Here is a 12888-nt window from a genome sequence, read left to right as displayed (position 1 = left end):
GTCCATCTTGCGATGGAGGAAAAACTGAAATGACCGGACCCCATGCCAGTCTACGGGAAATCGATGTAAAAGGACATGTGTCCGTGAGCAGCTAAAGCCTTACCCTGTGCTCAGCCCGCCATACCCCAGCTGTAAGATACATGGAGTATTACATCTCATTTTGCAACAGTCCATAATGATACTGGTACATAAGTGGCAAATTACTGAACATAATAAAACCCTTAACCTAAATCTAAATATAAGCTTCATGCTCATCCTAACCCTTAAACCCAACTTCAGCCAAAACATTTTACTTCATTTTGGATAGAGTGGGGAAGGGTTGGAGTTTCAGGTGTTTATTTCCATTTGTATTCTCAATAGGGAGATTTCCCTTCGCTTCTTGTTTATTTTTAAAATTTTTATCAGAGCGAATAAGGGGTAGAACTTCTGACAATGTTTTTATGTTTTGTCTGTACCTTTACACCTACTATTTCTTGTACACATGGACTGCGGACATGGATGATGGATTGCGTCGCAGGGACAGGAAGGGAAGGAAACTCTCTCCAATGGGGTTCACAGACACAAATAAAAACCAATTAGAAATCCAAGCTCTTCATATCTCCGTCTTAACCCAAAATAATAACATTAATTCTATCTCTTTTTCATAACTTCACGGTAACCCACCAGTGAGACCCCGGATGAAACGATAGCTGTTTGGGGTCTGCTACAGTTTACAGAAATTCACAGAATAAAGCTAGTCCTTTTTTTGCATACCCTGTATGGCCAAAATATTGTGGACCCTGACTACCACGTCTATATGAGCTTCTGGACATCTTATTCCAAAACCATGGACATTAATGTTGGAACGTCTTGCACAGCCTCACATAGGAACTCAAGCACACAGTCAGATATGCATGCTGCACATGGCTTGCCTAAAACAGGAAGGAAGTCACAGCTTTATTATCTACCTTATTCAATACAACAGAGTATATATCATAGATATAACAGAACACTGCCATCTAGTGAACAAAATGTATACTGCATTAGTTGATGCAATAGGCACAATGTGTATTCTAACAATTAATATGGAGTTGGCTCCCCATTGCATCTATAACAGGCTCCACTCTTTTGGGCAGACTTCCCACAAGATCTTGGAGGGTGTCTGTGGGAATTTGAACCCATGTAGCCAGAAAGACATTTGTATGGTCAGTTAGTGATGTTCAAGAAGATCTGGTTTGCAATCGACATTTCAATTTATGCCAAAGATTCAGTAGGTTGTGGTCAAGGCTTTGTGCAGGCCACTGAAGTTCCTCCACACCAAACTCATCAAACCATATCTTTATGGAGCTGGCTTTGTACACAGGAGCACAGTTATACTGGAACAGAAAAGGGCCTTCATCAAACTGTTGCCCTAAGGTTGGAAGCACACAATTGCCTAAAATTACTATGTATGCTGTAGCATTATTGGTACCCTTCGCTGGAAACACTTGAATTCAGTTATTAGGAGGGGTATCTAGAGGTGTCAGAAAACATTCTAAAATGCGTCACAGGGCATATTGAAGGCAGCATTCCGGATTACATAGAAGCAGCATGCTGGATGATTGGTTCAGAAAATGCTATATGCTGCAGCATGTAATCAATTGGTGTCTCCAATGTGGGAGTTATAAACAGGAAACAAAAATCTTATTGCCCTCCATCAATTTAGTTGAGCTCACTGATGAAGAAACTGTAACTACAATTACATTCTGAAGATGTCTAAAGATTTGACCATAGTTTAAAGAAGTTCAAGCAGATGTTAAAAAGATAAGGAAATTATAATACCATTAAATACATTCTTAAATACAACTAGGGTATGTACCTGGATTTGTCATCATACATGTTACCTATATTCCCGAATGGCAGAGGGAGGGGCAACACTAGAAGCCAAACAGGCTCTGCTGCATGCACACATGCTAACTAGGAACATGAGTGAGCAAAGAGGTAACCTCATCAGTGTTGCTGCTGCTTCACTAAATCAGCAGGCTGAGGGTGTGTTCTTGCTGCTGCTGTACAGTAAAGTTTGAGGACCTGACTGCACTATCTGACAGGGGTAACTAGATCACAAGACTGGCTGAACAGGATTATTAATCCTTTGGGAGATAAACCCGTTCCTACAAAAGTATCCCGACTCTGTATTTATGTGCCTGCTTTGAATTCAACTTCACTTTTTCCAATATGGGTTATTTCAGGCAGTGTCTATGGGTTGCTGCAGACACCCTTGGGGTATCCTTTTCAGGGTATCAGCTATCAGGGTTTGTAAGGTCTATCAGTATTGTGTCCAGACATTGACACACATACTTGGGCTATACCAGGGTGTAGATTAGTGTAACAACGTTTAAATAAATAATTGTTCATTGGTTAGGTTGCACCCACACATCAGATCACCATCTAACTATGAGTCTTTAGACCAACCTTACATGGGCAGCAGTCTCTTTGAGGCAAGAATGTGCCCATCCTCTGTGACCCTCTACCCAACTTGCCCTATGGTACACCTTCCAAGAGGAGATCATTACGTTTTCTCCTTAGAAAAAGGATCAGCGTCCAGTCGCAGATAGATTTTCCAACTTTTCTAAGGATCTATGAGTGATCAGGAGCAGTGTGGGCACTCAGAACAGCTCCATAGCCATGCCCACTTAAAGTGTATGTCCATCCAAGTGAATTTAGTTTTGGATAGATTGGTGAAGAATCAGAACTCCTTTTGGCTTTTTCTGCTATCCGGTGCTCCATCAATAAAATTGCCACTCACCTCCTTTTCCAGTGACAACAGTTTCCCCAGAGAAGTGAAGGAAAATCTTCAACAGGAACACACACAACAATAAAAAGCTGACAGGGTTCAAGTCTTCCCTTGGACATACACTTTAACACCCAAAAGCCATGATTGGTCACTCATTTGGCAGAAATATCAGGCAGATCATCTTTAATCTTCATTATCAGACAATTTGCCACAAGTACAATAATACAAATGTGTTTACAAGTCCATTGTACTAATCTACTGGCTCGCTACTTGCAATAAGAGGAAATAATATTTTTGAATTATTTCTTTGTGGCCATGGTGGTCTATACACTCTTTCTTCTGATATTGTATGTCAATTGTACTAGAGACTGCCGCCTCATTCATTTTTCTGTTTTAGGGTTTACAGGCCATTAAGAGTTAGATTTTGTACCTTTAACTGTACTGCAAGTCCCAGCATTCTCTACCAACACCAACACCACATTAGTGCCAAAATGTCTCTAACTTACGAGGACACTTCCAAGATTTTACCCCCTATCTATTTTTGTTCCTGGAAATGTCCCTGATTTTGAACACTGCAAATATGACAATAATATCTGTTTCTGGTAAATTAGGATTTTTACTATATTACTTTGGCTTTTAAGTTCGTACTTTAAAATTTGGGTATTTATACTTCAAAGGAAATATTTAATAATCCAGTGTAGTGGATATGCCTTCAATGGATTGTGATGCTCTCGGTTTCTCGGAACTTAGCTTAGATGAACAACCTCAGAAGCAAAGTTGTCCCAGGAATTTTAGACATTCTGGTAACAATTACCAAAGTTTAGGATTGCCTACATAACTTTAGTTTGTAAATTCACGTGGACAGTCTTTAGGTTGGAGGACCTCCAAATGATCTCTGTTCACTATCGACTTGAAGGTTCAGCTTTCTCTCTTGACACTTTTTTCCTACTCTTTGATGCCATTTTTCTCTCTGGAACTGATTTAAAAGTCATTACTAAAAATCATGCTGTGCAAGTTTGTCTCAAGATGTTTCCGTCTAAAACTTGCAAATCGCTCGTGATTGATTCGCAGAATGAATGTAATCACAGCAGCAGAAAGTTCAAAGCAAAAGTTTCTGATGCAAACTTCCGCAAGACTACAGACACCAGCTGCGCATCTTGTGCCCACACAAAAGAGTATTCTGTTTTGCATCTATGCGCCCCCCGAAATAAGGGTCCCCCATCTCCTGTGGCTCCCACCCGGCTCCTGTGGCCCCTCAAGCACTCACCTCTGTGTAAGAGAAGGGGTAGCAGACTCAGCAGCAGCATCTTTTGTGGAAGACTCATTGTGAAACACAGAGCAGAAAACCTGGAGGGTGCTGAGTCTCAGCTGAAATTTGGCTGGGTAGGAGGAGCTGCAGGGATGCCTTGGAGAGGAGGCAGGGAAAGCCAAAGAACAGCAGAAGAGGGGACTGCCCTTCTCCAAATGTCTCTTCCCTGAAAGCAACCAGGAGGGGGTCTGGGCAAGCAGGAACAGTCTGGGTTTCTACAAAGCTGAAGATGAAATCTAAACTAAAAAGGGCATGATATAAGGAAGGCTTTGGCAGGCAGGGTAGCCCCACCACCAGCTGCATATACTTACCTTTACCTTACTGGTGAACCTGCTGCTTTGCCCACTGTGCACTGTATTTCCTTCCTCCGAAGGAATCACTACAGGACACAGCAGTGACTTAGGGGTCAGGGGATGGAGCCACATGGGTTGGTTGGGGATGCAGGCATCTGACACTCCTGGAAGCATCGAATGCTAAAGAGTATGATGGAGACTGGAGTGCTTGAACAAAGTGAACGTAGAAGACATAGACTACTAGTGAGATAAATACTTTTTAGGCGAATTAAAAGGTCGCTTTAAAAAAAAAAGGTACATTTACGAAGCACAGCAATGTCTCCCAATGAATGGTAAGATGTAACAAAAAGTAACGGGAAGAGGAGACAAAGTCACATGACCTGTCAAATACATGTTTCTATCCTCTCTTCCTATCATGGAGTGTTGCTTGAAGCAATATACAGGAGGCTCCACACCACGGCCTGCATGTCATAAAAAGAGTCCAGCAGTGTCCAACAAATAGGGCTATCCTCACCCTGTTATAAATGGCTTCCTCTCTGACTAGCACGCCACCATCCAGTCCAGTGTCCTTTTAGGGATGTCCTGATACCATTTTTACAAGTACTTTCCCTCAGGTATTTGTCGATACCAATTACCGATACTTTTTCTTAAAGAGACATGTGACATTTTTTCTAAAACAATACGGTCTAATGATTTTAGGGCAGTTTCTTACCAGTGCTGCTTACAGACCTCACCAGAGCTGCGTACAGACCTCACCAGAGCTGCGTACAGCTCTCACGAGAGCTGCGTACAGATCTCACCAGAGCTGCGTACAGATCTCACCAGAGCTGCGTACAGATCTCACCAGAGCTGCGTACAGATCTTACCAGAGCTAGCTGCGTACAGATCTCACCAGGCTGCGTACAGATCTCACCAGAGCTGCGTACAGATCTCACCAGAGCTGCGTACAGATCTCACCAAGGCTGCGTACAGATCTCACCAGAGCTGCGTACAGATCTCACCAGAGCTGCGTACAGATCTCACCAGAGCTGCGTACAGATCTCACCAGGCTGCGTACAGATCTCAGCAGGGCTGCGTACAGATCTCACCAGGGCAGCGTCCAGATCTCACCAGGGCAGCGTCCAGATCTCACCAGGCTGCGTCCAGATCTCACCAGGCTGCCTACAGATTTCACCAGGCTGCATACAGATCTCACCAAGGCTGCAGGCAGGTGCTGGGCTGAAAGGGTGGGTAGTGTGCTGAACAGGGCCGGTTCCAGTCTTGTGCCAGGCTGCAGGCTGCATGTGTGGTGTGGGGCTGCGCTGCGCTGGAAAGGAGGAGATATATGACTGGGTAGGCACTGTCAAAGACAGGAGCGAGCTTGGAGCAGTGGCTACTTTACAACACACACAGGGACCATGGGGAACATAAGTAGCAACCCTCCAGAAGGAAGGACAGTGTCAGCATGAATTCAGAGGTGATTTGAGGATCTACAGCCAAATGATGGGGGAATTTATCAAAACTGGAGCAGACAGAATCAGGAGCAGTTGCCCATGGCAACCAATCAGCATCTCTCTTCAGTTTGCTCAGGTAAGATCTGAAAATGAGACAGAGAAGCAGATTGGTTGCAGTGCAAATCTGCTCCAGGTTTTGTCTGCTCCAGTTTTGATAAATTCCCTCCAGTTTTGTTAATAGTTAGGGTACTTGAATGCATTTTTAAGATTTAACTCCTGGGTTTAGTGTCACTTTAAACTCCCTCCAAAGATATCGTCTACCTGGAGCTATTATGTTCTTCTCATGTCTGTGTAGGTTTCCTCCGTGTAGTCCATTTTTCCCCACAATCAAAAAGCATACTGATTAGATCCTGCTCTTAGAGTGTGCAATTTGTACTCTGGAACCTTAGGCTTCCTCCTGAGGTTGCTAGGGGTTCATTGAGCAATGAGCAGTGGGGAAATGATTCCCCCCTACAATGACCACCAATGCTAGGGGGGGCAATTTTCCTCTGCCCACCAATGTAAGAAGTGACTTCTACAATGACCACTAATGTTAATGTATAAACAATTTTTTTCTGTGATCGATGTTCATTTCATTTCAAAATCATCACTAAAATGTTTTTGTTGTACAGAGCATGGAGGAGTGTTACAAAAGATCTGACCCAAATGTGGAATACATCACATTCTTTAGTCTTTTATTTAAAAGTTTCTACAACTGACTGATCAAGCTAATGTACCATGAGTTGCAGGTATAATCACATTTAGCATCGGTTCCCCTAAACCCGAAAATAATTTTAAGGGTTCCCCTAGTGTAAAGAGGTTGAGCAAGACTGGCTTAGAGGAAGCAACTTGTGAGCTGAAACCCCAATTATCCACAGATTTGCTGTTGTTGTCTCTGCCGGTGGCAGCTACCTCGTTATACTCAGTGACCCTGAAAGAAGAATGAGCATCGTCTCTGTGTGAGGACGAAGTGTGCAAACAGTCCGGCTCCTGGCCAGGATTCTGGACTTAATTCACTCAAGCTGTTTCCATGTGTGTGACATCAGCAGTGCCCTTGGCTGAAAGGCAGCCTGAAATTCACTATCTGTTACCCTCAACTGATTTCTAGATTTTCGCCTGGCATTCGTGATTACCGTTTTGGTATGAACAAAGCAATTAGGCCTGGTCAGCGAGTCTGGCTGGTTTAGTCCATGCAAGGAAGCAGGATTTCACTTTGCTGATGAATCTGATTCACTCAATTGGTCTGGTAATATACCAAATGGCCTCCTATCAGCTCACCTTGTCAAACCACCTCAAATAGAAGACCAGCTCTCTCCAATCCCTGGGAGCTCTGGCTCTGGTAGGTTATAGGGTGAATATCCCTGCCCATGTGATAAAAGTGGCCATACAAGACGCAATACATTCCCTTATTCGGTGTTATTCAAATAAGAAAGAGCACTGATATCAAACAGGTGAAGCAGATTTTCCATTATTTGCTCATATTTAATGTTTTTCCTACAGCGCTAAAGTGAAAATGTTTTACACTGTTGTTATTTTCTTTCATTTATACAGTATCATAAATTTTCTACTTCATTATTATATGTAGTGCATTCAATACCTCATCTAGGCTATCTACTTTATTCTCCTCTAGGCTATCTACTTTGTCCCCCCTCCCACCCCCCATGCACATGAAAATATAATCATATACAAATATTAAAAAATTAGTTAAACCAAATTTATAAAATTGAGTTGTCCACATATTGAGAGAAGTAAACACAATGAGAAATAACTGACACTACCAAAAACGTGTCCACAGAGACACAACCTGTACCATAATAACCACCAGAAACATATCAGCAGAAGTAAAATTAGTACCATACTGACCACCAGAAAACATATCCATAGACACAATCAGTACCGTACTGACCACCAGAAACATATTTGTGGAGACGCAATCATTGCTGTACTGACCTATCAGAAATATGTAAGTAGAGACACAACCATTGCTGTACTGAACATCAGAAACATGTTGGTAGACACAATCAGTACTGTAATGATCATCAGAAACTGTATTGTATTGAGCTTTAGAAACATGTCAGTAGAGATACAATCAGTAGTGAGCTGACCATCAGAAACATGTCCACAGAGACACAATCAGTACTGTACTAACCATCAGAAACATGTCTGTAGAGCTGCAATCAGTACCATGATGATTATCAGAATCATTTGCAATCATTATCTTTGCAAAGACACAAGTAGTACTTTACTGATAACCAGAAACATGTCTGCAGAAGCACAATTAGTACTGTAATAACCATCAGAAAAATGTCAGTAAGCCATAATGACCATCGGAAACATGTCAGTAGACCATACTGACCTCCGGAAACATGTCTGTCAATAGACCATACTGACTATCAGAGACATGTCAATAGACCATATTGACCGTCAGAAACATGTCAATAGACCATACTGACCATCAGAAACATGTCAATAGACCATATTGACCATCAAAAACATGTCAATAGACCATACTGACCATCAGAAACATGTCAATAGACCATATTGACCATCAGAAACATGTCAATAGACCATATTGACCATCTGAGACATGTCTGTAGAGACACAATTAGTAGAGTACTGATACAACCGGAAATATGTCAGCAGAGACATAATCAGTACTTTGCTGACACATTCACAACCATATTAATTGTACAATAATCTGGTTTCTCGACATGATATAGTATGTGGCTGGCATGATCACATTTAATGACTCTAACAAGAAAACTGTTTTCAGCCCCCTGTTTTGGCCAAATGTTGGACTTTTTTTTATTAGGAAAAGCTCCGACACCTTCTGGTAGTGTTGCAGCTTGCCCACAGCTTCTTTCCTGTAGTACCAACAGTACCTGGCAGACCTTTCTGTCCAGAATCCATGGTGCTGGCAGTACAGCATGCAACCAACTGGCTCACTTTTGCATATAAGTCACTGCCCAGTACCCTGCCTGCATGCATGGGCCATCCCGCACCCTGGTGACACAACGCTCTTGATGTGATTGAGCACCAGCTTGAAGTGGGAGCGCAAGAAGTATGGAAGGAAATAACTTATCTGTGCCCCGCTAATAATGGCCAATAGATTTCTACCGCAGGAGCAACAGTCTTCAGAAGTGGGGTTCTAAGAGGCTGTAAGTAATAATAGCAGCAACATTTTGTCATGGCTTTGGTGACTGGATGCCACCCCTGGCAGCTCTTAGTGCACTAGGGCTAGGCCATAGGCTATGCGGCCTTGGTAAAAACATGTCTCTGAGTACATCTCTGCTATACATGCACAGTTTCCTATTTTCTATCCATTAAATGTGCTGAAAAATCACAGAAAATTACCCGTGTATGTTGCCCTGCCAGAAATCCATTGAGCTCCTAACTTTCTGTTTGGGCTGACAATACATTGCCTTTGCTGTACTGAAATCCCAATCAGGGCTGTAGGACCACAGAACTTCCCAGTAGCATCGCACATCTCTGTCTCTTTTCACATGCATACACTGAGCTTGCCTACACACTGTCTATAGGAAAAGGGTTCTTGAGAGATGTAGTTCTGGGGGCTTGTCTACTGTAAGAATTTTACAAGCCAGGTGATGATGTCACAAGTAGTAATAAAGCTGTTTCCTGCTATAGGAACAAGGTAAAATATATAAAATCATGCTGGGTCATGCTGTTGAAGAAGGTTTGGGGTAGGGGGATTAACTGGGGTAATACCTGGACATACTCTTTAAGGTAATACCTGTAATGATGAATCGAAATATGGGCTTGATGAAATACTTATATATTTTTATTATATGTAGTCAAGTACTGTACCCTTTATTTGTATTATGCACTGTTTATTTGGATACTACTTGCAGGGTCCCCGTGCTTCTTTTGTTGGCTTGATGGCATTCTTCTAATTGTGTTTCTGTATTTATATCCAAAACATAATATAAACATAAAAAAATGCACATACACAATGCTTTCCCTTTAAAGGAAAGGCGAGGGGAAAAACACCAGAAAGCATGCATAATTCCAGGTTGAAATAATATCTTGTGCATTGCGAGCTTTCAGCAAGACATAATAAAAGCAAAAAGGAAAATTCGTGTAATAAGTTGTGTGTGAGAAAATGCCACTTCTGGATGACATTTTGGGGAAATCTGACTCGCTGCATTGACACTTGGAACAGTGTAGCGCACTATTTCAGCATGTCTGCCCCACTCTCACTGCTCCGTCTATAAGTCTGCACCTCCCAGTTCATTGTGCTGAGAGGGGGGCAATATTGCCTCCATATGGTTGTAATTGGCAGCAGACCGAGAGACTGAGGCAGTGAGTGTCAGATCATTGCTGAGGATTTGTAGAGAGAAGCCCACTGTGTCTTTAATGAGGGAAGCAGATGTATGGAGTTTGTCATTACTGCTACACGGGCAAAATTCAGCAAATTCCTTAATCGGTTCTTACAGCACTCACTTTAAATCGCCTGGGAAATGCTTTGGATGTGTCATGCCAAAGCTACGAAGGTGTAGTTGTTGAAAACACTTTACGTGCAAAAAAAACAGGCTGGGCCAGCATGGTGGCATAGTCGTTATCACTTTTGGCCTTGCAGGGTTGACCAGTTTATCTTCCAAATGGGGTACTATCTGCTTTGAGGTCATACATGGATCTACTTATCCTTGAATTGAAGGGTTGTCCCTCTTAGGAACCAATTCCCTATAATCTTAAGCTGGTCATACACGGAGCAATGGGTAGCCCTGTCACTAGCTTCACCCAACATCCTTCAATCTGAAATCGGAGGAGCCAGGTGGAAATTCTCAGCCAAACATTGACTGCAGCAATCACAGCACACGCCCACTATTAGAATACAATAGCCTGGCTGGGGGATTCCCCATCCAGCATTTTTTAATTGAACCCGCAAGTCGAATGAAACAAAATCTACTAATGCATGGTCACCTTTACTAACTAGCAGAGGTAACACAAGAAAAGTATGACCAAATTACAAATCCTTTGCTAGGTAAAACAGTAAATATAAATACACACACACACTCTATATATATATATATATATATGTATATATATATATACAGCGTGTGTGTGTGTGTGTGTGTTGGTGGTCATAATAATCTGGCCACTCAGTGTATATATATATAGTGATATAGCGATATTTGGGAAGTGATATATATAGTGATATTTGGGGAGATTAGCACATATGGTGAGCGCTTAAGGACCAGGCTCTGAGCCGTTAACAGAAAAAAGGACAGTCTTATTTCTTCACAGGCAAACCACCAAGCATGTTCAACATAAAATAGCTTTCTTCAGCAGTACAACATACAGTATACTCTGAAAACAGTCTCACCATTCTCAGGTTGTCCTGTTCAGTCAGTGTCCCAGTCCCAGGACTTTACTGTACTCCTCTGCAAAACTCTTCAGGAATACTCTTTTCCCCTTGAGCAGCTTTCAGCAGCATTGATTCAACACACACACCTTGTGTGCCTGGCTCTCTCAGCCTCTCCAAACCTTCCAGCCTCCCAGGCTGTTCCTCATGTGCCTCCAGCACACCAGCTTGGTCCTCATGTGCCTCCAGCACGCACCACAACAGCCCCCTTGAGCTCTTAATGAGGCTGCTCTCAGCCACCTGGTCACCGGCAAAACCTGACCTCAGGACTTGCGATTTCATCCCACCCAGAACTCTAAAGCTGCCCATACACCTTACAATTATGTGCAGATTTTCTGTGGTCAGATGGAAAAAGTGCAACAGATTGGCCCAGGTGGAGATTACTCCATCCACACAGTTAAGTGTAGATGGAGGAATCTGTTGCACCTTTTCCATCTGACCACAGAAAATCTGCAGATAATTGTAAGGTGTATGGCCAGCTTTAGAAATCTCCAGAGATCCAGATCCCAACTACAATCCGGAAAAAAACGGAAGAAACTGAAAGGCCAGTTTCTTTCCTGCAGAACTATTTGCATTCTGGAACCTCTCAGCCCATCTGGCTGAGAGTCCTGGGTGACCGTGTTGCCTGCATACTCCTTGGGATTATGCTCCTCAGCTCCACCTAGTGGTCATAATGTGGTATTTGTCTGATTGTACATTCAACCTGGAAAGAAAATATACTAATAACTCTTGTTTTTCCCTCCATTCGTACAGTACAAACGTAAATGCAGTTTCCCAGGACGAAGACGAACTGGTCTGCAAATTTTTATAAATACGATTTATCAAAATTGGAGCAAACAGAATCTGGAACAGTTGTCTGCTCCAGTTTTGATAAATACTCCCCAATACGTAAATGTAACACTTAGCGGTTTTTATTACCTCTCAAAGAGATCACATTGCTGACTCCTGACAATGTGCTTTTTTTCTACAGAAGGACAGTGCCATCTTTGTTCAGGCATTACTCAAGGTCAGTATCTACTTCCTGGTCTGAGATGATGACTTAGAAATGGCACAATCAGGTAAATCCTGGTGCATGTGCAGTTCCCGGCTGTTTACAAATGGCTGATACAGATCAGCTCCTGCTGTGACAAAGTTGCAATGTAGCCGTCTGATCACTGGGAGAGAGGAGACTGAGGAAATGCTTCCCCCTGCCTGCAGAAGACTGATGCTATCATCTAAGCCTAACAAGTAGACATGTGCGATTCGCTTCGTTCCGAATCGAAATTCGGACGAATTTTCGGAAATTCGGACATTCGGATGTATCCGAATTCCGAATTACAGACATAATGAATGCAAACGAATCCGAATTTCCATCTCCGAAATTCGGTAGCGGTAGTTCGTTCGAACGTTCGTTTCGTTTTCGTTTCGTTCGTTGGAGCAAAGTGACATTAGAGAAGGAGAAAAATATTTTTTTCCCCTCAAATGTCACTTTGCTGCAAACGAACGAACGAAACGAATAAGAAACGAATAAGAACAGAAAACTAAATGAACGTTCGAACTACCGCTACCGAATTTCGTCCGAATTCCGAATCGACTTTCACACCCGAATCCCGAAAAACGAAATAACACAAATCCGAATTTAAAACGAAACGAAACTAATTTTTTGGCAGTGCACATGTCTACTAACAAGTCATTGACTG

At 42.5% G+C, this 12888-nt stretch overlaps 1 protein-coding gene across 1 annotated transcript in view; it reads right to left on the bottom strand.

The window, feature by feature from the left end:
• The window catches only part of FBLN1 (fibulin 1), a 69712-nt gene extending 65565 nt beyond the window's left edge, over positions 1-4147 (bottom strand). Inside the window, exon 1 of the mRNA XM_018564078.1 lies at positions 4020-4147. Within this exon, the coding sequence (XP_018419580.1) occupies positions 4020-4077 (58 nt within the window). The 5' untranslated portion in view covers positions 4078-4147. The remainder of the gene's footprint in view (positions 1-4019) is intronic.
• Positions 4148-12888: the final 8741 nt, after the last annotated feature.

This window comes from Nanorana parkeri, unplaced genomic scaffold, assembly GCF_000935625.1.
Source record: "Nanorana parkeri isolate BGI_ZX_2015 unplaced genomic scaffold, ASM93562v1 scaffold720, whole genome shotgun sequence".
In the NCBI taxonomy this organism is placed as follows: domain Eukaryota; kingdom Metazoa; phylum Chordata; class Amphibia; order Anura; family Dicroglossidae; genus Nanorana; species Nanorana parkeri.
The sequence above is the reverse complement of the archived record's forward strand: the minus strand, read 5'-3'. Positions and strand labels throughout refer to the sequence as shown.